General features: G+C 35.7%; 1 protein-coding gene across 2 annotated transcripts in view; it reads right to left on the bottom strand.

Moving 5' to 3' along the window:
* Window positions 1–23846, bottom strand: part of LOC132106483 (kelch-like protein 29) — a 251261-nt gene that overhangs the window by 41741 nt on the left and 185674 nt on the right. For both annotated transcript variants that reach the window (XM_059512191.1, XM_059512193.1), the window contains 3 exons: window positions 22744–22940; window positions 19220–19479; window positions 5193–5391 (listed from right to left, as the gene is read on the bottom strand). In XM_059512191.1, the coding sequence (XP_059368174.1) occupies window positions 5193–5391; window positions 19220–19479; window positions 22744–22940 (656 nt within the window). The remainder of the gene's footprint in view (window positions 1–5192; window positions 5392–19219; window positions 19480–22743; window positions 22941–23846) is intronic.

Genomic DNA, 23846 nt, shown 5'->3' with positions numbered 1-23846 from the left:
AAAATGATTAAAAACTGGTCAAATCAGCTGTTAATCTACAATCTGGTCAAATCACAAAACTATGTTTGTTTATCTGCTGTCACACCACAGAAACAAGACTCACTCAGTTTCATAAAAACACATTTGTTTACCAATTACTTTAACTCCTTCATGCAGAAAATAAGTTCTGCGGAGTGGCATGACTTCCATGCACGGCATGTAATACCTTTCAGACTAATTAAACCTAGCTTTATTGAAAAGAGCCTCCGAGTCCTGGCCAGCAAGTAGGAAAAATCTCAGAGCCCAAGAGCAATCTGTTCCTCTGCCGAGGCTGCTTATTTCCATAAATATCTCGTTTAATAGTAAAAACTAATAGGGCGTTCTTAAAGGTTGGAAACTATGCATCGTATTTACCAAGCATTTAAAGATGTTTATTAAGAAGAACACTTGTGTATCTGGAGTCAGCTGGGATCAGACAAGAGCTGTGATGTTTTGGTGTGACTGACTTTCCATTTCGCTTGACTGATGTGTGAAAAATCTCTGAGCATTACTCAGAACTACTAGAATCACTTTTAATGCCAGAACAAATATCAGTGATGGGAAGGAACTAACTAAAAGTGATCATGCTAATAAAAAGGTTTCACTTCTCAGTAGTGTGACAGTAGTTTTTAAAATAGAGCAGCGTCTACAGTAACAAACTACTTTTCCAAGAAGTGTAATGTGATGAAACACAAGCCTGAAGTAATATTTAAAACTTGGGAAGTCTAATTCATTTTAGTGATTCCATGCACTCTATAACAGATTCATTCTTGTGATTTGATTCATTCTACTCAACCCACTTCAGTGAACTGACTCATTTGAACAGTTCATGTAAATTATCCAACACAGAATAAATAAATCCAGATTGTCTCTATGCGGTATTTTAACGAAATATTTAGGAATAGTTTATCAAAAAAGTTATTTAATCATCCTCATGTATGCTGTTATGTTATTTTTTCTTTAAGAATAAGAAACAATTCTTTATTTAAAGATTCTTCACATATATTTCCATTTATAAAACAACAGTTCATTGTTTTCATGATCTGTCAAGCTCCTAAAAAGTATAAAACAAAACTGCTATAAAAAGTATCAGAAAAGCTAATATGACTATATTCCAAACCTTTTTAAACTATGTGTGCATTGCATAAGGAAATACAAAAAAATACATTGTTTACTAAAAATCTATTGCAGCTCTAAAATAAAATATGGCGTCAATAGAGCAGTTTAAACAATATTCAATAATGTTTTAATACATCAATAATAGTGTATTGCAACCAAATATCATGGTGTTAAACCTGTATATTCTTTTTGTCCATGTTGCATTACTTTCTGAAACAGAATAATGTCATATAAAGTTTTTGCCATAGTTTTGATAGATATATATACTGTGGTAATAAAATAGTACCATATTCATATTGCTCACATGGGGGATTTACATAGAAGGTGATAGATATAGTATAGTATTTTCAAGGTACATTCAAGGTTTGATTCATCAACGCCATATAACATTTTTGTCATGGTTTTGAAACACACACAACATGGTAATAAACACAGAACCATATTCATATTACCCACATAGGCTTCAAGAAATAGCATGGTAATTTCAAGGTACATGACTAAATTCATTCATTTGATTGTTTCACTTGATGCTTTTCTATTAATTTAAGGAGCATCTTAGCAAACTACAGTTTCAGGTAGCTTTAGCAACACTGATATATATTTATGGTAATTATATTGTTTTTTTTTTGCGTGCTATCTATCGCTCCTGAGAGATTGATCTGGGTCCAGCGGGGGAGGAATTCAGCTCTTATACTGCAGTGGGCAGAGATCAATAAAACTCAGGGGCGAGAGAAAGAGAGCCACAGTATATCAAGATTAAATAAATGTACAGCTCACTCAAAGACTCACGCCTCGCTGAGGGAATCATGGGGGCTGGAGCGGCTGCGCGAGAAGAGAGCAAGAGTGATTCACAGTGCTGCATGAAGACAGCCTTATTGAACCATAAATTAGTTTGGGTGCATTTTTACAGCAGCCTGAGATTGACTTCAGATACAGTAAGAGAGAGACACTGAGATGCACAGCTATCAGATTTACCACACAGATGCTGAACGTCTGCCATTTGTTGATTCAAAAAGAGAGGATTTTGATACTTCAGAGGGGATAAGGCTTGTGTGCGAAATAGTGATGCACAAGCATTTGAAAATATTTGGCCTAAAGTCAATTTTCCAATTTGGCTAAAACGGAAATCATTTAATTAACACTTCTCAGAAGGCACATTTGGACTGTTTTAGGCCCAATCCCAATTCTACACCTTAGCCCTTCCCCTTTCCCCTACCCCTCCGTTTTGCGTGTTCACGTGAAGGGGTAGAGGTGTCTCGATTCTCTTTTCTGGATTCTCTTTTTCTGGATTCTGGGTCAGCCGGCAACTTCATCTCCGGTGCCCTCTGCCGTCAGCTCAAGCTCCCTACCACGGCCACGCCGGCCGCTTACCAGGTCCACACAATCACCGGCCTAGGGGAAGTCATGGCCTAATGGTTAGAGAGTCGGACTCCCAATCGAAAGGTTGTGAGTTCGAGTCCTGGGCCGGCAGGAATTGTGGGTAGGGGGAGGGCATGTACAGTTCTCTCTCCACCTTCAATACCACGACTTAGGTGCCCTTGAGCAATGCATCGAACCCCCAACTGCTCCCCGGGCGCCACAGCATAAATGGCTGCCCACTGCTCCGGGTGTGTGTTCATAGTGTGTGTGTATGTGTTCACTGCTCTGTGTGTGTGCATTTCGGATGGGTTAAATGCAGAGCACAAATTCTGGGTATGGGTCACCATACTTGGCTGAATGTCACTTCACTTTCACCTTTTTTTCACTTTTTTGGTTGGAGGCGTAGGGGTAAGTGGAAGGGCCAGATAGCCCTTCAAACGAAGATTTTTCGAGACCACACTTCAAACGAAGGGGTATGAATTATCTCGGCAACATGGCTGCTACAGCCAACAAAAAGACACATAAATATAAGCTTTTTTGGCATAAATAAAGATTTTAACGAAAAGTAATCATTTGTTTTATGTTACATTCAATTTTGAGTTCATATTAATGGTCATGTTACTCAAAGAAATGTTTGCAAAAAATATTTGCTAACGTCATATCATTACAGACTGCATGATAGTGCCACAGAATATGTCTGATCAGGGCGATAACTGCCGTAGACATTGATGAGGCTTAATCCCCCTAATAATTAGAAATCGCTAAACCATTTTCTCAAATATTGCCTATTCAAGAGAGAGAGAGAGAAAGAGAGAGAGAGAGAGAGAGAGAGAGAGAGAGAGAGAGAAAGAGATAGAGAGAAAGAGAGAGAGAGAAAGAGAGAGAGAGAAAGAGAGAGAGAGAAATGGAAGTTGCGGTATTCGCGTCTGTGCAATTATCTTTTTAGAGTGAGTTTACTTAAAAACAGTGATTGTATCCTCGCGCCGCTGGATAATATAATGTAGCGATTCAGTATTTAAACTGTATTTAATAAAAGTCACAGGGCAGCGTTGACAAGTTTATTTTCTCCTGGATGTGTGAGCTGCGCGATTTCCGATCTATGTGTCATGTCATATGTGTCAGTAAGCAGCGCATTAATACAGAACGATTATCCCAATCCTAAGGGGAATATTTTCTCCCCTACCCCTTGACTCTCTGTTTCAAGGGACAAGGGGAAGAGGTAGGCAGAGGGGTAGGGGAAGGGGAAGGGGTATAAAATAGAATTGGGATTGGGCCTTAGTGTCTATTTCAGGTTGACGATATTGATTTGTCATTTTTAATCTTTATTTGTTGATCTTTGCTTGAACAAAAAAATCACTTAACATTATTTGAAACGCGCCTCCCATCCAATAAAAAAAAAACTTTAAATAAACTTTGAGCTTTGTTAATTTTGATCTAAAATTAAGAGTAAAATTAACTATTTCGGTTTTTAAGTCTAAACTTAAAACACATTTCTATTCAATGGCCTTTCCTAATTTTTAATTTATGGATTAGTATTGTTATCTTGGATTTTAATTGTAATTTTATTTGATACTTTACTGTATTTTATGATTGTTTTGTACAGCACTTTGGTCTGTGTAAGCTGAATTTAAATGTGCTCTATAAATACAATTGACTTAAAATGTGATCAATAAATGTGCTTTTTGATGCTCTTAAGCATTTTAGCTGCCTCATTTCAAGCAGTACGTGAACAGATCATCTTGACTTCTTTACTTCTAGTTATGGCACAAAATAGAGATGAATGAACATCATAAAGGTATGCTGCGAGAAACAGTACAACTGTATAAATAATGTCAATAAAACAGCTTGTAAACATAACCTCAGAAATAACAAATAAGAATAATAGGCTAAAAAAGAGAAGCATTTTGATAAATATATGCAATATATTACATACTCATCATTATATTTCTACTTAACCTTATTTAAAGCATGTCTGTAATTTCAGCTTCAGCTTTGTTTTTTGGCTAAATGAAAACTTGAATTTTGGGGAAAAAAAATATCAGTCACACTTTAGTTTAGGGACCAATTCTCACTATCATCTATCTATTAATAACAACTTTTGCCTTAATAAATTTCTTATTTGCTGCTTATTTACAGTTAATGTAGGATAAGGGATCTAAAATGTGGTCATGCAGAATAAAGCGTACTGTATAAATACTAATAAAAAGCCAATATGCTAGTAATATGTATGCTACTAAACAACCTTTTAATAGTGAGATTTGGTTCCTAAACTAAAGTGTTACCATATATTTGTTTCCGTGCATCACTAGTGGGAACTTTATAATGACTCTTCAGCAGGATAAACATCCTAAAGGAACTTGCACAAGTAATCTTCCGGAGTTTCAACATCAGCAACAGCATTCACGACCCATTTAACGTCCATAATGTGATGCGTTCCTGAAAAGTCTGGTAAAAAACAATAACACATTGTGGTATCATCTATTTCAGATGAACCTGCTTCTACACGGCTCATAAAAAAACTAAACAAACTGTGATTGATTGCTTTAAATCTCAGCCAGACGGTCGCTTCCTGTAAGTGGCTGGTTCGAGCCAGAATAAGCTGCAGTGTGGAACAGACCTTTCACAGTTTAGTCAAAGCTACAGGCTATGTGAGACTAGTGAAAGACAGATGAGAATTAGAACGTGAAAGGTCTGACCTGCAGAGAGTCTCGGCCGCGTCCTGGGCGTCGGCATCTCCTGCCGTGCGTGAGGCAGCATGTGGTAGCGCTTGGCCTCGTTGACCAGATCTCGGCAAGCCTCCGACGATTTAATCAGCTCCTCATTGTCCACCACGTTCAGCAGGTAACTGGGGTGAATGAATGGAAGTCTAACGACGGCCAGCAACTCGGATATGTGCTGTAAGAAAGAGAGAGAAATATATTCACCATGTGATTTCAGTCTGCATTACTATTAAAAGTACTTCAGTGATTCTGATTCAGTTCCACAAAATTATTATTTTAGTACATGAAGAGTGAATAGAGGTCTTACTGTATATATATATATATATATATATATATATATATATATATATATATTACCATATACTTAAATACTAATAAAAGACTACTTTGTTTTATACTACTACTACTAATTATACTACTACTATACTACTAATTATACTACTACTTTGTACCCAACACTTCTTTTTATTTATTTTTTCTATATTAAAAAGCACCAACTATCATGATAAACCGAATGTGAATATAGTATTTACAATATGAACAAGCTGTCAGTATATCATATGCTATTGCTACACATCATTGTAACAGTTTTCAATTTATTTTAATTTGGAAATGACAAAAGCAATCACTTGCAGTTCATTGTGCAAGTCAAGAACAACCCGGATTGATTCAGTGAACAGCGAGTCATTAGATTCAACTCATGAATTCAAAACAGGTTTTAGACTCTTTGACTGATTGACTTCAAAGACTCAAAAAAATCAGAATCATGCATATACAGTATTCTCAGACAAAGATCGTGGTCTGTTTTTTAGAAAAATGCATATTTTTATTCAGCAATAATGCAATTTGATCAAAAGTGAAATTAAAGACTTTTATAATATTACGAATAATTTCTATTTCAAATAAATGCTGTTTTATTCATCAAAGGGTCCTGGAGTTATGGTCTCCACAAATATACTAAGCAGCACAACTGCCAACATTAATAATAAGAAATGTTTCTTGAGTAACATAATATTTGTATGATTTCTGAAAGATCATGTGACTCTGAAGCCTGGAGAAATGATGCTGAAAATGCAGCTTTGCATCACAAGAATAAATAAGAGTTTAAGATATATTAAAAACAGTTATTTTAATAATATGTATTGTAATAATATTTCAGAATATTACTGGTTTTACTGAATTTTCTTTGATAAATTAAATGCAACCTTTGTGAGCATAAGAGGCTTCTTACAAAAACATTCGGACTGAGGACTATCTGTGGCCAGCTTGTTTGCTGAGAGTCATCCTCAGTGGGGTGTTTTGCTCACGTCAGCGTTAAATGCTGTAAACACAAGCTGACAGGGACAGCAGCCAACCCAACCCTCTCACCTCTGAGCTCACAACACATTACGTAAGCATCCGTAAGAAACACTGACACGGCCGGTGTGAACACCTGGGCTTCTGTTGTGTCTCAGTGAGAGATTTTTCCTGATCTGACCTTGACAAAGTACTCTAACTAGCTATTCTTCATTATAGGCAACATTTTGTAGTGAAAGTGCATATTCAATAAGAAAAAAAAGAAGGACGAAACTTAATTATATCTACTGGGAATTGGATTGTGAATAGAGGTTGTAGGTCAAAATCACTTTCGAGAGCACATCCATGTATCCTAATGCTACAGCTTCTTTTTCAAATCTATCAGCATTTTCAATTATGTAACTTTTTTTTATCTTGTTTATTAAACATTAAATTACTGCATTTATTATTAGCAAGATATTAGAAAGCCTGCATTAACTTCAACAAATTGGTTGATACTGAATTATTGTGAAAAGAAAGGTTAGGGTTACTTGCGTGTAATTATTCATAATTTATTGTATATCTAATAGAATAATGTAATAAGTACATGTGATGTGTAACAACAACACCTTACAATAAAGTGTTACCAAATTAATTATAGTGTGGCCAATAAATTATTATAGTGAATTAATTCATATTATAATTAGTGATTAATATGTATTAATTAATTTAGTTAGTAAGTTAGTAAACTGGCTATTTGACAATAAATAAATACATATTAATCTACATAGTTGGATTGTATTTATAAAATGAACATAAAAACACATTGCATTATGATGTAATGCGTTTTTTTCTTTAATTATTTTGTGAATTATAATCTAGTTATATTGCAACCAATATATCAAGGTAATTAACAATATCATTCATAATTGATATTTATTTATTTATGTACTTATTTAGTTAGTTGGCTATTTAACCAATACAAAATTTGCATAAAAAACGTATTATTATTAAATAAATACACAAAAAAACGAACATAATAAATAAATAATCTACATAGTTGGTTTTTAAACCATTTAAGGCATTAAAACTGCATTATGATGTAATGTGTTTTTATTTTTTATTTTGTGAACAATAATCTAGTTATATTGTAAACAACAAATCAAGGTAATTCACAATATAAATAATTAATATTTATGTATTTTATTAGTTAGTTAGTTGCCTATTTAGACAATATGAAAGATGCATAAACGAACTTAAATCAGTATTAAATAAATAAATCTCTTGACATCCCTAAACAAAAACAGCTTGTTTAGCAAACATCTTCCCAGACAATAGAAGGCTAGAGGCCAGACGCATGCATGGCCCGAGAGAGATTTCAGACCTGTGTGCCAACTCTCCACACAGCTTTACACATGCTTGGCTCAACCGTCCAAAATGTGTGCCGGATCTGAACTTTTTGGTTTACCTCAGCGCACTGGCAAGACTTCCACCTTTATGGATTGTTAATTACTCTGGGTTTACATATCATATGTGCATCATTTGCATACTGATATAATAAGCGGCACGCTTGGTTTAGCATATGTCCCCTCGACAGGATCACATATCGCTGAACTGTTCCTGCATCTCGACTGTGAGTTCAGGGATTAACAGAACGGGACTGATCCCAGTGAGGATCTGATCTAAAATAATGTCACAGCAGATGGACGCTCCCCCGGTGCTGTTCCCTTCCCCCTCACCGCACTCAACCAACCCAGCCAAACCGCTTTAGACTGGTTAGAGAAAATAATCACAAGCTCCCAGCTTGACCCGGCCGCCGGGACCAGACGAGGAGGATTTGAGCTCCAGATCATAAATCTGAACAATTAAATGCGTTGATGGTGCTCGTAGGCTCCTGTCTTGCGCCGGGCGATTAAGTGATAGTGATAAAATATGCAACCCTACAGAAGAAACGAAAGAAGCAGCAGTGGCTCGTCAGCGACACATTTTACCCTGAAGGATGAAAAATGCAACAGAGGAAAGAAATCACGAAGTCAGATGAAACTAAGATGAAGAATCATAATGTAGACAGCAGCCATTAAAGGGGACAGAAACCCTGAAATAAACATATAGAATTCAGTCAAAGAGAATACAACTTAAAAAAATAAATACATTTAATATTTGCTGTACAGTGTTCATTCACAGTTCATAAATAGACCTTTATATTAAGTATACACATAAGTGCATTAAGTAAATTAAAGTATATAATAATAATATTTATTTATTATCAAATTGAAACATTTTGATGAAAGAATATGAAAAAATGAAACACTTATTCATACATTAAATAACACATTACTATATTTTACTACATATTATATAACTGATATATTTATGTATTCATTTATTTTTAATAATGTTAAATACTACAGTTTATTAAATGTAATAAATTAAAATTGAATAAATAATACATTATATTAATACCACATGTTAAAATTGTGTTTACAATATTTTAAATACACTTTATTACATAACAGTGTGATAATGATGATCATAATATATGTGATATATAATTCATCATAATATATCATTTGATATTTTATTACAACAAATAATTTTCAATACAAATACAAAATTTGAATCACTTTTTAATTTGTAATTAAAAATTTTCTTTTTTTTATATAGAAATAGTTTTTTTAAAAGCGTATGTCTAATTTACACAAATATTGACCTGAATATTAACTTTACATTTTAATATTTTAAAAAGTTAAGATTAATATAATACGCTGTAGGTTATGTAAACAGATATACATAATATACATAAATAACCTGTTTTATATATAATTATTTGTTTGAAACTATTTTATATCACAACTTTAAAATACTATATATTTGTAATTATATTTTAAGTATTTTGCTTTAAACTAAAATTCCAGCATCAACATGACAGAACCGTCGCCCTTTATTAACAGACATATTATCAGAATGAGGCATTTTAGCTAGATTTGTGGGAAGCTGTAAGTCTTTTCTTCAGGCGAGTTGGGCTGTTTCACCCAGTCTGACCTGTAACCCAGCACCCATCACATGCAGCTGTGTGACATATTCAGCCATAAACAGCACACGGAGACTCACACACATCCCGTATCCTCCGCCTCATTTATATTCATGTATGAAGCACCTTGCGCTTAGACTTCTTCCAATGCTAGGTTCAATTTGTCAATGAGCTTAACGACGCCAATCTCCAGCGCATTAAATCAGTGCTAAAGGGAAGTGACATGCTGTGCTTAAGCTGGCCGTTTGGGTTGTGCCTGATCGATCTATCGAAACAATACACACTTCGCCTAAGATCTTGAACATGAACACAGTGCATGGTTAAAGTGCACAGCTTCTTTCAAAAGTCAGTTCGCAGACACTTCTATCTGAACTTGAGTTGCAGTTAATTTGTTAACGGAGAGGTTAAGTGTCTTGCTTAAGGGCACAATGGTGATCGCTCATCTCTTGCTCCTTGCAGAGATCGGACCAGCAAATTTCCACCTCCACACCGCAGCATTTAAAGAAGTTTTATGCATTCGCTCGACTCATTCAATATGCAAGAGGTATTGGCTTACTGGTGAGACATTGCACGGTATCTCACCTTCTCCTCCCAGACACAATACTTACACACCTCAGTGGCCACATTAAACCTGCATACGCAACATCAGCTCCAAAACCATCTGAGCCACAGAGACAAAAGAAGCACTACACACACAGTGATGCACACCGACACTCACGTCATGGTAATCAGTCTGATGGCACGCTGGGCTACAATGACAGAGTCTAGGTGTGAACCTGCTGGGGGGCGTTTGGTGACAAGCAGCGCACACAGAGCATTTTCCACTTCCTGCCGTCTGCTGGGCAGCAGGTAGCAGCATCTGAGTGTCTATTGCTCTGTTTCCGAAACCTAGAGAGCTGCCTGCCTAGACAGCATACTAACAACCATGGAACCATGAAATGACTGATTTGAAACTCTTTAAATTGGCACCAACTCTGTGTTCCTCACAAACAGCACTCCACATGAGCACGGCATGCTATTGGTTCCAATACAAGCTGCTATGCTAACACTGCAATACTCAAATCAGCATATTAATAATACACAGCATGCAAAAACACTACACTCTGAGAAATAAAGGGGTCAAAGGAGGTTTTCACGGTGATGTCACAGAAGAATCATTTTGGGCTCCACTAAGAACCTTCTTCCACTACAAGGAACCTTTTTTAAATCAAGACAAAATTAATTGAGAAGCAAATTACAAAATGGAAGTCTTTTTTTTTAAATGCTTAAAAATGAAGCCACTTTAGGCGGTAAAAGAAGATATATATATATATATATATATATATATATATATATATATATATATATATTTTTTTTTTTTTTTTTTTTTTTTTTTTGGAATATAATAATAAAAAAAAAAAAAATATATATATATATATATATATATATATATATATATATATATATATATATATATATTATTATTATATTCCAAAAATATTTTCTAACATATTATATAAATTAAAAATAATTATTTTGATAATAATAACATTATAAATTTAAGAATGATTAGACATGTTCAAGACAAAAATACTGAATAAAAAAAAAAGCTATTTTTTTGGCAGTGTACATAAAATTTGGCCAAAACAATGATACTTTTCCAAAAGCCTTTGAGTCAGGAGCTTTGCGTCTGTTGTCTGAAAACACTGCCTCCACAGGCAGCTCAGGTTTAGAAACAGAGCAAATGTCTGTGAGAGGCCTCATGTTGTTTTAATGCAGAAGATACAGAGTGTGGAGAAACTTTATTTAGTCTCCCTTAAATATAACATCAGCCAGGCAGAAAGAAATAAGCCACTGAAATATTCTCTCAAACAGAAAACAGAAGAGTTCAGCTGGGGGGTATCCCTTCCTGAGAGAGAGAGAGAGAGAGAGAGAGAGAGAGAGAGAGAGAGAGAGAGAGAGAGACAGACAGACAGACAGACAGAGAGAAATGCAAGTGAGGAGAGAGAAAACTCTGTGCGCACTGAAGCGAGATTCAGTTGGGCTTACGCCTGGCTTTCAGCTTTTGAAAGAGTGAACACAACAGAGATGTATGCATAGGAGCCGAAGCTGACTCACCGTCTCAATAAAGCACAACAGTGGCTGGCCGTTTTCTCAGCAGTCTCAGTTCCTCAAGCATTTTTCTCATTCATTTCCTTCACACTGCAGGCATTTCAAAATGCTTTTAAAAAATAGTTTTAAGACGTGAACCAAACCAACTAGCACTGAGATTTAAAGTCTTGAATTGATGCACAAAAAAGAGGTATGTATGAATGAAGGACCCCACTAAGCACTGCAAAATTAATTTAAAAAGACATTGCTTTGTAAAACTATTGACTTACGGTGATTCAAATGAATATATTTGCGTTTACACTAAAAAGATTACATTTAATTGTAATAAGACAAAACACATTTACACAGTGAACTGAAGTAATAAAAATGCTTTGGGAAATGTGATTGATTTTAGTGCATTGATTCATTCAAATTATTTATGTAATGTAAATTAAAAACTATTCACAGATTTATTGCTTTGTGCTACTGTGATAATAACTAGTATAAAGAATCTTGCAGCTTCTCACTGCTTTAACTAAAATTAGTGTTTTTACATTTATTAGTAATTTAAAAAACGTGAATTAAATCGACTAATTGATAATTAAATAGTGTTTTGACAAAATATTATTTTCAATGTAGCTCATAAACACTGATTAAGGCCCCCTCTACGTGGAGACGAGTTTCGCTGTATACGCATACATTTTGTATCATATAGGCGTTTCGTCCACTCGGATCCAGCATTTTGGGAGAGTGGAACCGATATTTTTTGAAAATTTTAAATTTTAACACAAAATAAATTTGTGTGGAATGATGACGTCATCGGCCCACGTCTCGGCTCTAGTCAGACACCGCTACGTCACGTAACAGAAACAAAAACATGAACAAACACTGAACGATGTCTTTTTATTAACTAACATTAACACTGATTAATAAATGTATTGTTTCATGTTCGTTTGTATACCGCTCGCAAGGTTTATGCGCATAGACCAAGTCTTCTTCTGTGTTTTAGTGTATTTCTGTGGCAGAATTAGAGTGCCACATACTGGTCTGGCATGTATACTACATCGTTTTGTGTCGGTTTTGTGGTTTTCGTGTGGACACAGATATTTCTTGAGACGAGGCTGTTTTTGTTTTTACTGTACAATTTAGGTGTTTATATGTACAGTATTAGCCTGGCCAGCCAGACTTACATCAAGATGTTTAGTCTGGAAACTCTCCATAGACGAGGCTTACTCCGAGGGGCGGGATAAACGGCTGTCTCTCAAAATCCCTCTGCACGCAATAGGATAGCGCTACAACCAATCAGAGCAACGAAGAAGGTTGCACTTTTTCCGTATCCAGTCGGAAAAACTCCAAACACATCTTCCTTTTTTAAAAATGACTTAAGTGCTGTTCTTTGCTCTTTTCATAAAGAGAGTAGGTTCAGAGTCGCGGCCAAAGCCGATTCAAAAGATCGTTGTTCGACAGCTGCAGCCGCCATTCTTTGTTTTCAAGTGGCAGCCGTCGCAACTCTCTGTCGTCATATGTTAAGCCCGCCCCGCCTGCTCTATACACGACGTGATTGGCCTGACCCAATCTGGGTTTTTGCTGCTAGAAGGTGTATTGAGAGTTGCTAGACTGTACTCTAGGCTGCGAAATACATTTTGCTGCCGCTAGGGTGCGTCTAGATTTCTAGGCTAGTACAGTATATAAAACACAGATACATCTGCCCAGAATTTAATTGGTGATTCATTTTTAAAATGATATGAAAATATAAATCATCCAATTTATTTATATAAACGAAAAAAAAAAAAAACCTGTTAAGCATGGTCAAATGAATCATAAATAATGGCACAATGTCAAACTATTGGCTTATGATAAAGTTTACAGTAATTTTTACAGTATTTTATTCCCAACAAGAACCCTTGTGACACAACAAAACACTGTTTTGACACCGTATTAAGTACTAAATGTTACATGCATGGGAAAATTTAATAATTAAAACATAAGGCATTCATATGATACATGTAAATGAACAACATTAATTTCTAGGCAGGTATTTCTGAATCAATGCCGTAAAGGGTATGTCATAGTGATGTATCGTGTGACTCTTTTACCGGGTGTTTTGAAGGCAGATCAAAGTTCGTGATTAAAAAATGTGTGCAAACTGTAATGAAGCAGAGATCAGTTAGCTCCTCACTATCCGTGCTGACGCTGAGATCGTTCGCCAGTTTAAGAGAAAGTTAACATGCCTAGCATCACATCCTGATGTTGCATGTCAATACAGGACCTTTACAAGTTGTGTATGAATGCATGCAGAGATTCCAGAAAATCACTTGCAGTGTGAATGAACCAAAATCTGCTGATCCGGGAACAGTTGGCGGGACACATTACCCGTGTATTTTCCGGAATCTCAGTGTGAAAGGGATTGAGATTCACTTTTGTGAATTTTGGTTTGGTGTTAGATAAATAAATATAAAAATAAATCACCTATAGTATTCATGTATTCACTAAAATGGGTCAAACGTTCCAGTGCAACGTAATGAGCGAGTTCAGAAGAGCATGTTTGAATATCGACTAACACCTTTGCGTTGTAAAATATAGAGTATGTCTGCAAAGTAGATTGAACTCTTATTTCCACCGAACCAGAAAGATCCAGGTATCTTATGATGCGAAATTAAGCACAGATCAAAAACATCAAAATAAACAGACCAATAACCACCCAGCACATTTAATCTGTAAACGATAATAAACTCCTGCACTTCTCTGCTATATATTTCCTTTACAGTTTTAATTTAGACTAAATGGTCATCATGATTTGGTAATAGTCCAGCCGCCACGTCTTTATACTAGGACTGAATGAGAGGTGAGATTGAAGTCCTCAGTAACATCTGCAAAAAGAAGTTCTGATCTCATTAAAAGGCTTAAATGGGAAGATTCTCCTCTATGCCCTCAAGTCAAACATGACCCCGGCAGCTAATGAGCACTGTCTGCCAGGCCCAAGCATCAACGCCGCCGCATCCATTGTTATTTTCTGACTGCTGAATTAGATATCCCTGCTGAGGGGGAATACAGAATGCCCCCTTGTGCAAAAACCATCATTAAGCATTCTTTTCAGCTGCATATTAGTTCTCTCCTCAAAGGAGATGCAATTAATCAACCTTCTTTGTCAGCCGGCCTCACCGGTCACGATAAAGTGCTGTATGAATTCTTTCAGGGCGTTTCTTTAATGGTTCCGCTGCGCAGGGCTTGGCAGGATTGCACAGATCTAATTGAAAGCGTGCGGGCTGGGTTCTGGACGTGTCATGGAAAGGGTTTGGATTTTGACTTGTGCTCGGCAGGACAAGGGCCGGATCTTTGGCAGCTCCAGAGCCGTGCTGTTAGCAATCTCGGGAAGTTTAGTCCGCGTTTGAGTGACAGTGTGACTGCTGCTCGGTCCCAGCAGGTGGACGCGTGGCACTGAGGCCAAGGTTTATCAAAGCTGATTTTTGTGCTTGCACATGATATTTGAGACACTGGAGGTGGTCAGACTATGAAGTTTGCTTTCTCTTTTGAACACCTGAATATCTGGCTACGCTATTAGACTGTCGGAAGCATATTGGACGCAGAACAAAACAGAACAATTAATGGGAATCAGTACGCACATTACAACTGGTGTGTCTAATAAGAAAGGACATAAGGACAATGAAAAAAGTGGTGGGGCACATTAGAAACTTCATCAGCCTGGCTTATGCATATAAAGCAGTTGATGTAATGTTTGCCCAGTAATTGTAATTTACTGATAATAATCAGATTGCCATAATTAATAGATTTGGAGGAGAGTAGGCACTTACATTGAGTGGCTCATATGTTCAATGGAGTGCAACAGTTACTGCCTACTGTTAAAGCCACCTTGGATCAATAAAATAAAAATAAAATAAAATAAAATAAAATAAAATAAAATAAAATAAAATAAAATAAAATAAAATAAAATAAAATAAAATAAAATAAAATAAAATAAAATAAAATAAAATAAAATAGTCTTTAACAAGTGAATGAAGATGAAGCATTGCAAATTTTTAAATGCTTTGAAAGAAGTCTTACAGAAGGACAAAATAAGTCTTTTTAATTTAAACATATTTTAAAATATAATTTATGGCATTACTTTACATTACTTCAGTGTCACATGATCCTTCAGTAATCATTCTAATATGCTGTTTTGCTGCTCAACAAACACTTATTATTCTTATTCTTATAACAGTATTAAAATCAAATGGCATTAGAAATGTCTTCACGGTCAATTCTGATCAATTTAATGAATCCTTGCTTAATAAAAATAATTAATTTCTTCAAAAGAAAAAACAAAAACCCTGAAACGTACTGACCCCAAACTTTTCAATCTGCACTTTAAAACATACATTGAAAAGTGTATGTATAGTGTACAAGAAGTTTGGATTGTGTTCTTCACAATGCTTCACTGGGGTGACTCTCTGACTGTCGGATTGTTCCTTTCATGATTCATGGGTTGCCTAGATCTTCACTAGGAACTGCACTGCTAAACACAATTTAAAACAAAAAAAATATTGAGATATAAAAATAGAAATAAAGCATAATAATGGCTCCAACAGAATCATCAATTAACAACTTCAAGAGCTCACTGTAGTGTTAAAAATCAATTCCACTACGGAAGAAATAAATGGGATTTATGTCAAGCAAATGGACCATGCAAAATAAAAGCGCTTCAAATATTATAATTATGGCACCAAGAAGTGAGGGAAATGATTTATAAAACATCTAAATGGTTGCCTTCCTGAACCATTTTTAGTCATAATGATCTGCAAAGTGGACTGCATTTATGATGACAAAAGTCAAAAGTCTGGTTGCATGAGACTAGATCTGTGTGTTCTGAATGCTTCAGTACACCCGGCTGATCTTTTACACTCATTAGGCAAGTGATAAAACAAGTGGCTAGGTACTTTTATCCCTCTGAATGGCATGTTCTCAATCCAATTTCTTCATGCAGTCTCTCACACACCAATCCAAATCGAAAGGAGTCACCATAAATCACCCAGTCCATCTAGACGTATGACTACTGGACCAAGGACAAAGTAAGGATCATTTACTAACATTAGGACAGGGCTGATCATTCACATCTCAAGCAGGAGCTCTGCGCCGGTCCCAGGTGTGCCGTGAGAGGCTCTATTTAAAGCTTGGCTTCTTCCCCAGTGGCTCACGCGGGCTCTTGTGTTACAAGCACATAAAAAGCATGTTGACTTACTGTAATAAACTAATGCAAATTGTGCAGTGGCGTGAAGGATTGCAGAATAAAGATCCATACATCACTGTGCACGGAGGTCTGGCGGCTGCACGCAGCCCACACGCCACCCACTAATTCACCACTAATTTACCATGAAGCATAAAAGTATTCTTTTTTAATTATCTATACTTTCGGCCAAAAACGATCCCTATCTTGGACCACTGAGACGCTCTCAGGAACAAACACTTGCTCAGAGCATTTGGCTTTGCGTTTGTGCATCAACTGTGATAATTGGAACTGATATATCCTTAGGAAATGTCAGTGGATTCAATCAAAACCCTTCCATCGGAGTCTGTAAGGGGGTGAAATTTAGAAAGATAGAGAGACGGAGAGAAAGATTTTGAAAAATGCATCTGTGGATCAGAGTTGTTTATGAACTCTGCGCAGTCGCCGGCCGTTTTATAGCAGAGAGAAGCTTGTGGTGGTGCATGAGGGGGTTTTTAAACAGCAGCACTGTCACACATGGCTCATCCATTTCAGACCCCATCAGTGCTCCAAAGGGTCCAATGTCATGCCACACGGCCCCTGAATATCTGATCTCAGGCCTCGACTTCTGCACGCCTCTCTGCTCCGCTCTCTCTTATTTATGTTTGCTGCAACTGGCCTGAATGTATTCTTCAGGGTAACAGAAATAGAAGTGCAAGGCCAGCAAAATGGTGTTGACCTCTTGTTCTCGGGACTCCGGGAAGCCAAAACTTCTTCAATGTGAAGTGGAATTTGAGGAAGCCCTATTGAATTGTCTAGCCCACCGCAGACAGGTCTTTTGATCCTTAAAGAAACAAAGGCACTTCAGGGGGCCTGAACTCTTGCTGTGTCTCGACAAAAAGCAGCCTTTAAAATTCAGCTTTCAGACAAAACTAGCAAACAGAAAGCAGTCAGAGTGCTAAATAAAACAGTTTTAAGACTCAATGTGCAAAACAGACACTAAAAATTGATTAAGAACAGACTTTGTGAGTTTATGAGACCACTTTTTTATTTTAAAAGATTAAATACCTTTATGCTGGGTCAAAAATACAATACAACAACAGGAAATGTTTTTTTTTTTATCAGACTACACTTATTGTGTTATATGTTGTTGATTCACTAAAAACTTTAAGACTAAGAGTCATTCATTTAGGAAACCGACTACATTTATAGGGTTAGATTTGTTGCATGTTTCCACAAAAAAATTGTCACAAACACAATTCCACCTGGCATTTATTTGCTGATTACAATCATTAATGATTCAATAAAAAGAGTCATTCATTGAGGAACTAGACTACAGAGTTTGTGCTATGTTTGAATGACTAAAAAAACTGTTTCATAAGATTCATTGATTCAGGAAAATCATACTATGTTTCTGATGCATTAACTAAACAGTACTAAATAGGTTTAAACAGTAATTTGCACAAATATCAGGTCACTTCATATGTTTGTACCGATAGACTAAAAGTGTTGTATTATGGTTTTTAAAAAGAATCATTAATTCTTATATCAGAAAACATAGTTATACTATGATTTTGATTCACTAAAAAGAATTGGCTCATGTGAGTCATTTATTCAGGAATCAGACTACACAGTTTGTGCTATGTTTTTTGAATGACTATAATAACTGTTTCATGACCATATCTGCGATTTCAGTTTCGGTTCTCTTACAAGACTCTATTGTTCAAAACTGAGACTGTATTGGTCATGCTTTATGTTTTTGATGGATCCACCTAAAAGTAATGCTTCATAAGTATAATTTGTTCAGGAATCAGTTTACATTGGTTGCGCTGTAGGTTTTTCATTTGGTTAAAAAGAAAACTTTGAGTCATTTTGAGATGACACAGTTCACGACTTACATGTATCATCACACTGAAATGAATCAGTTCATTGAGAATTGTACTACAGTGGTTCAGCTGTATGTTTATGACTCACTAGAACCAGCTAATTAAAGACATTCATCGAGGAAGTTGGTGTTGAAAAGACATAAACGTAAGTAATGACCGATACTGTATTTTCATTGTTTAATTTAAAGGGATAGTTCACCCAATAATGCATGTCGTTCCAAACCAGTATGAACTTCTTTCTTCTGTTAAACATAGAAGAAGATATTTTTTAAAGAACGTGGGTAACCAAACAGTTGACGGTAGCAATTGACTTCCATTGTATTTGTTTTATACTACAGAACTCAATGTCTAGTGTCAACTGTTTGATTACTCCCATTCTTCAAAATACTTTTTCATTTTTGGATGTACTATCCCTATATATAGATTGGGATCCAAACGTTTGGTTCAATGTTTCAATGGTCCAATGACATTTTTGGAGGATAAAATGTAGACAAGACATAGATTTGAAGCAGCTTGCACACATGAACGATGCTGATCTCACCTGTACTCTACCGACTGGGTCCTTCTTGATCCACTTGATGACGGTCTCATAAACCAGCTCCTCGGCCTTGGTGTTCAGGCTGTCATTGGACAGGTAGTTAATGAGGTCTTCTTTGGAGATGCTGAGGATCTCGTCTTGTCCTGCCACATCGGGGAAGTTCTGCAGGGCGAAGGCCTTGGCCATGTTGTGGAGCTCCGTGCAGCACATGGCCTCGGCCATGGCCAGAACCCCCAGGCAGTTTGCTGCAGTCAGCTGCTTTTCTGAAGAAGAGAACAAGAGAGGCGCTCACATCCATAAAAGATCACAGCACAGAGGGGATAGCAAAGCTATCTGTGCTGTATATCTGGGAGGCTCCAGAGATGGGCCCCTGCTTAAGGCGCCCCGGAGACAAACAACAGAACAAATCAATCGAGCTCAGAGCAGCGGGTTGGGACGCTGTCCTGTGGATTAGATTGGCAAGGTGAAGCTCATCTTTAGTCCCGCTGAGTCACATCTGAAGGTACTTGACCAAGCGGGTGCAAAGGTCCACATTTTTAACAAGGCAAGAGTCTTTTTGTAAGTGTAGAGCTCTATTTTACACCACAAGAGCTGAATATGAGTCTGACACTCTTGCCGTGGTGAATGAATCTAAGCCTGGATTGCCAGTCTGAGTGGTTTCTTAAGAGAATCTATCTAATTCAAATATGAAAAGCATAAGAAGAAAAGCTAAAGTACACGTATGTGGTGAAATACTAAAGATGTTAATTATGTATATAAAAACTAGTCGGCTTTTATACATAAATATACACAGCTCTGATCAAAGTTAAGGATAAATTAAATTGATCAAAATAAATGGTTCTAATGTAAAACATTTCTATTTCAAATGAATTCTGTTCTTTACTTTCTATTCATCAAAGAATTCTGAAAAAAAAATGAATCAACCGTTTTCAACATTGATAAAAATAAGAAAAGTTTCTTGAGCAGCAAATCAGCATATTTTTTCTGAAAGAATAAAAAAAAAACATTTCTGAAAGATCATGTGACACTGAAGACTAAGACAGCTAATGTCACAGGAATTATATTCCAATAGAAAACTGTTATTTTAAATAGCAACAATATTTCACAAATATTACCATTTTTACTGTATTTTGGATCAAATAAATGCAGCCTTTGTTAGCATAAGAGATTTCGGTAACACTATACTTAAAGCCTTCAATGCATATTACATAATTGTATAGATTATTATTTCTTTTTTTGCAATTATATTAAATAAAATGTGAAAATAAATAAGTTACTTAACTGACATTGAAACCCATGCTTGCTGCAATGCAAAACGCTCGTCTCTGACAATCCAATAAACAAATACCACCAAGACTGCAAACAACAAGGACAGCAGATTTAAATCACTCCGTAACAGACGCAACCTGATCCGAATAAATATAATAAATGTGGACCGCATCAAAACCCGTGTCATCGGCAGTTCTTATGCTACCCAATTTGTCTCCAATATAAAACAGAAGAGTACAAATTGTTGTAAAAATGGTTGAGTGAGCGCCTGCTGGAGGCAGATGGGCTTTTATTATGTCTGGATCTTTGGAGGCTGGCCTGCAGCGTGCCATCGTCAATAAACCAAACGGGCCACTCGTCTTCTTTTACTCTTAGAGGAAGGAAAAATGATTTTTTTAGGTGAGGTTTGTGCCAGAGGCAGACTGACTGCAGAGAGAGGCTTATGCCTGGTGCTAGCATGAGTTTATAGACACACTCTGAAGTTTCTGAGTCAATGATGCTGTGTGTGGCATAACAAACACATGGCCTGCACCTCGCTACCAACAGAACTTCAGCTGCTCTAACCTCTTTATCTTAAACCTATTTTAAAGAATGCTCTCTTAATATGCGGTCCTTGAATTCCCAGACTGTGTGCTGTGTAGTTCGGCATTGAAATATGTTTCTAAACCTGTGTTCCCCTCATTCCTACACACCCTCGCCGGACTTAATCAATTGTTTTGTACTTTGCAACTTTGACATGCAATCAGATTTTTTGCCCAAGGCACAAACCAATCCTCAACCTGATGTTTCTGAATGCATTACACTGACTTTCATTTGTTGGGGTCTTACAGGGACTGTAAGAAACAAATCAATAGCTTTTGGTGGTATATCTTTACTGACCTTTTAAACCAGAAGTTTGACTTCGTCCACATTCTCTGTGCATATAGAATATCAATGGTATCACAAACCTCAGCAGAATGACTTTTTGATACTATCAAATAATATATCGCTGGAGCATTCTGAGATGTTCCACCAGCATTATATATGACTGATTCTTCAGGTAAGAGCTTGAATTTTTATTACAGATGATTTACAACAGTAATAACAGATTTATGTTCTGTTTATTACAATGAAGGTCACATTAAATATGTTTTAGTTTTTTTTTTACTATGCCTTCATCATTTATTTTTGCGGTTTAATATTATTTAATTATTTTCAAATGACTTTTTATGCAAGGATTTTTTTTGTTTCAACCTCGTCCCAGCCTTCAAATACAGTTGCATATTTTAAGATCGGGGCAAGGGTCAAACAACAAAATTATTTTTTGGTAGGTGGTAAAAAAATTAAAATAAAGTTTAAAGTAGTCTCTTATGCTCACTCTGACTGCATTTATTTTTATATTAAATACAGTTAAAACAGTAATATTGCGAAATATTTTTTTACAGTTTCAAAAATGTTTTCTATTTGAATATATATTAAAATGTATTTTATTTCTGCGAAATCAAAGCAATTTTCAGCATCATTACTGCAGTCTACAGTCACACGATCCTTCAGAAATCTTTCTAATATACTGATTTGCTGTTCAAGAAACATTTATTATCAATGCTGAAAACTGTTGTGCTGCTTCATATTTTTGTAGAAAACTTATCTTTTAAGATTATTTGATTAATATAAAGTTCAAAAGCACAGTATTTATGTGAAACAGAAATGTTATGTAACATTATATAAATGTCTTTACTTTTGATCTATTTAATGTGTCCAAGCTGAATAAAAACATGAATTTCCTTTAAAAAAAAAATCTCACTGAGCCTTGCATGTTGATTAGTAGTGTACGTTTTGTTTTGACAAAAATATGATGGAAGAGCTTAAGAAATAAGAAGAAGGGAAAATCAAGGGAAATAAAATAATTATTGGCTAATTATTAGACTGTCCAAATCATTATTTCAAAAGACTGAAAAGCTGATAAATAAACATCTATGAAATTAGCTTTAGCAAGACAAAGGAGTCTATAAATTGCTAGTTCTACACTCTCACTACTTTCATTTGTAGTTTTGTCAGGTACAAAAGTGAAGAACTTTTCCTCATCTCCTGCCAGAATTTTCTTCACTCTGCTGGTCATCTGAACCTCCTCTATATTTAGTATTGATCTGAATAATCAGTGCTGGATGAGATTGTGACATCGGGTTTGACATTTCAATGCAATTCTTCTCTGACCTTCATACAAATGAACTTGTACATGACTCCATCTGATGGATGCTGGGATCTTTTGAGTTCCATACCTAAGAAAGACACGCAGACTTTGCAGAAGGTGTTGAACTGAAACTTGTTGGCGGCCTCCAGCAGGGTTTTTGCGTTGGCCGAGTGGATGACCAGCGAGCCGGTGTAGACGAACTCCAGCAGCAGCTCCAGCACATCTGCACCGATGTTAGTCATCTTCAGCTCCAGCTTCTCTCCACAGCCAGTCTCTCTCGATGACCTGACCACACACACACACACACACACACAGAGCTCATGACCAAAGGGAAAGTCTTACGACCAAATCATGCTTCAAATACATCCAGAATCCATTACTGGATGGTTCTATCAAACGGCTGCCTTTGTAAAAGCAAATTCTGTAAGATTTATAAACATTATAATGTGTTTAAAAGTTCTTAAAACTTTGCCATCTGAAAGAAAATGAATACATTTCAATCTATTTGAGCTTGACATATGACATATAAGATGGACCCTTTTTAATAAAAAAACAAAAGCATAAGATAAACTTATTCAAAAGAGGATTGAACTTAAGTTACAATAGGACCTATTTATTTATTTGTTTCTTTATTTTTTTACTTATTTAATATATGTATATATATTTTTTTTTCATTTTCAACATCTAATTTTGTTTAATTATAAATTTAAATAGTAATATTAAACTATTACTAATTAGTTACTAGTTAGTCTGTATTAATAATTATTTCATTAGTAATACTTATTTTGTTTATATTTATATTTTAACAATATTCTTATCTTCTTTTATAAAAATATATTATTAATATCATTTTTTTTATTTAATTACATTTTAATAGTTTTTAATTACAACCTGAATTCCGGAAAAGTTGGGACGTTTTTAAATTTTAATAAAATGAAAACTAAAGGAATTTCAAATCACATGAGCCAATATTTTATTCACAATAGAACATAGATAACGTAGCAAATGTTTAAACTGAGAAATTTTACACTTTTATCCACTTAATTAGCTCATTTAAAATGTAATGCCTGCTACAGGTCTCAAAAACAAATGGCTAAAAAAGCAAGCAGTTTTGAAAAGATTCAGCTGGGAGAACATCTAGTGATTAATTAAGTTAATTGATATCAGGTCTGTAACATGATTAGCTATAAA

Source organism: Carassius carassius, chromosome 27 (genome assembly GCF_963082965.1).
Source record: "Carassius carassius chromosome 27, fCarCar2.1, whole genome shotgun sequence".
Lineage (NCBI taxonomy): Eukaryota > Metazoa > Chordata > Actinopteri > Cypriniformes > Cyprinidae > Carassius > Carassius carassius.
Note: the sequence above shows the minus strand (reverse complement) of the source record. Positions and strands in the feature narration are given on the sequence as shown.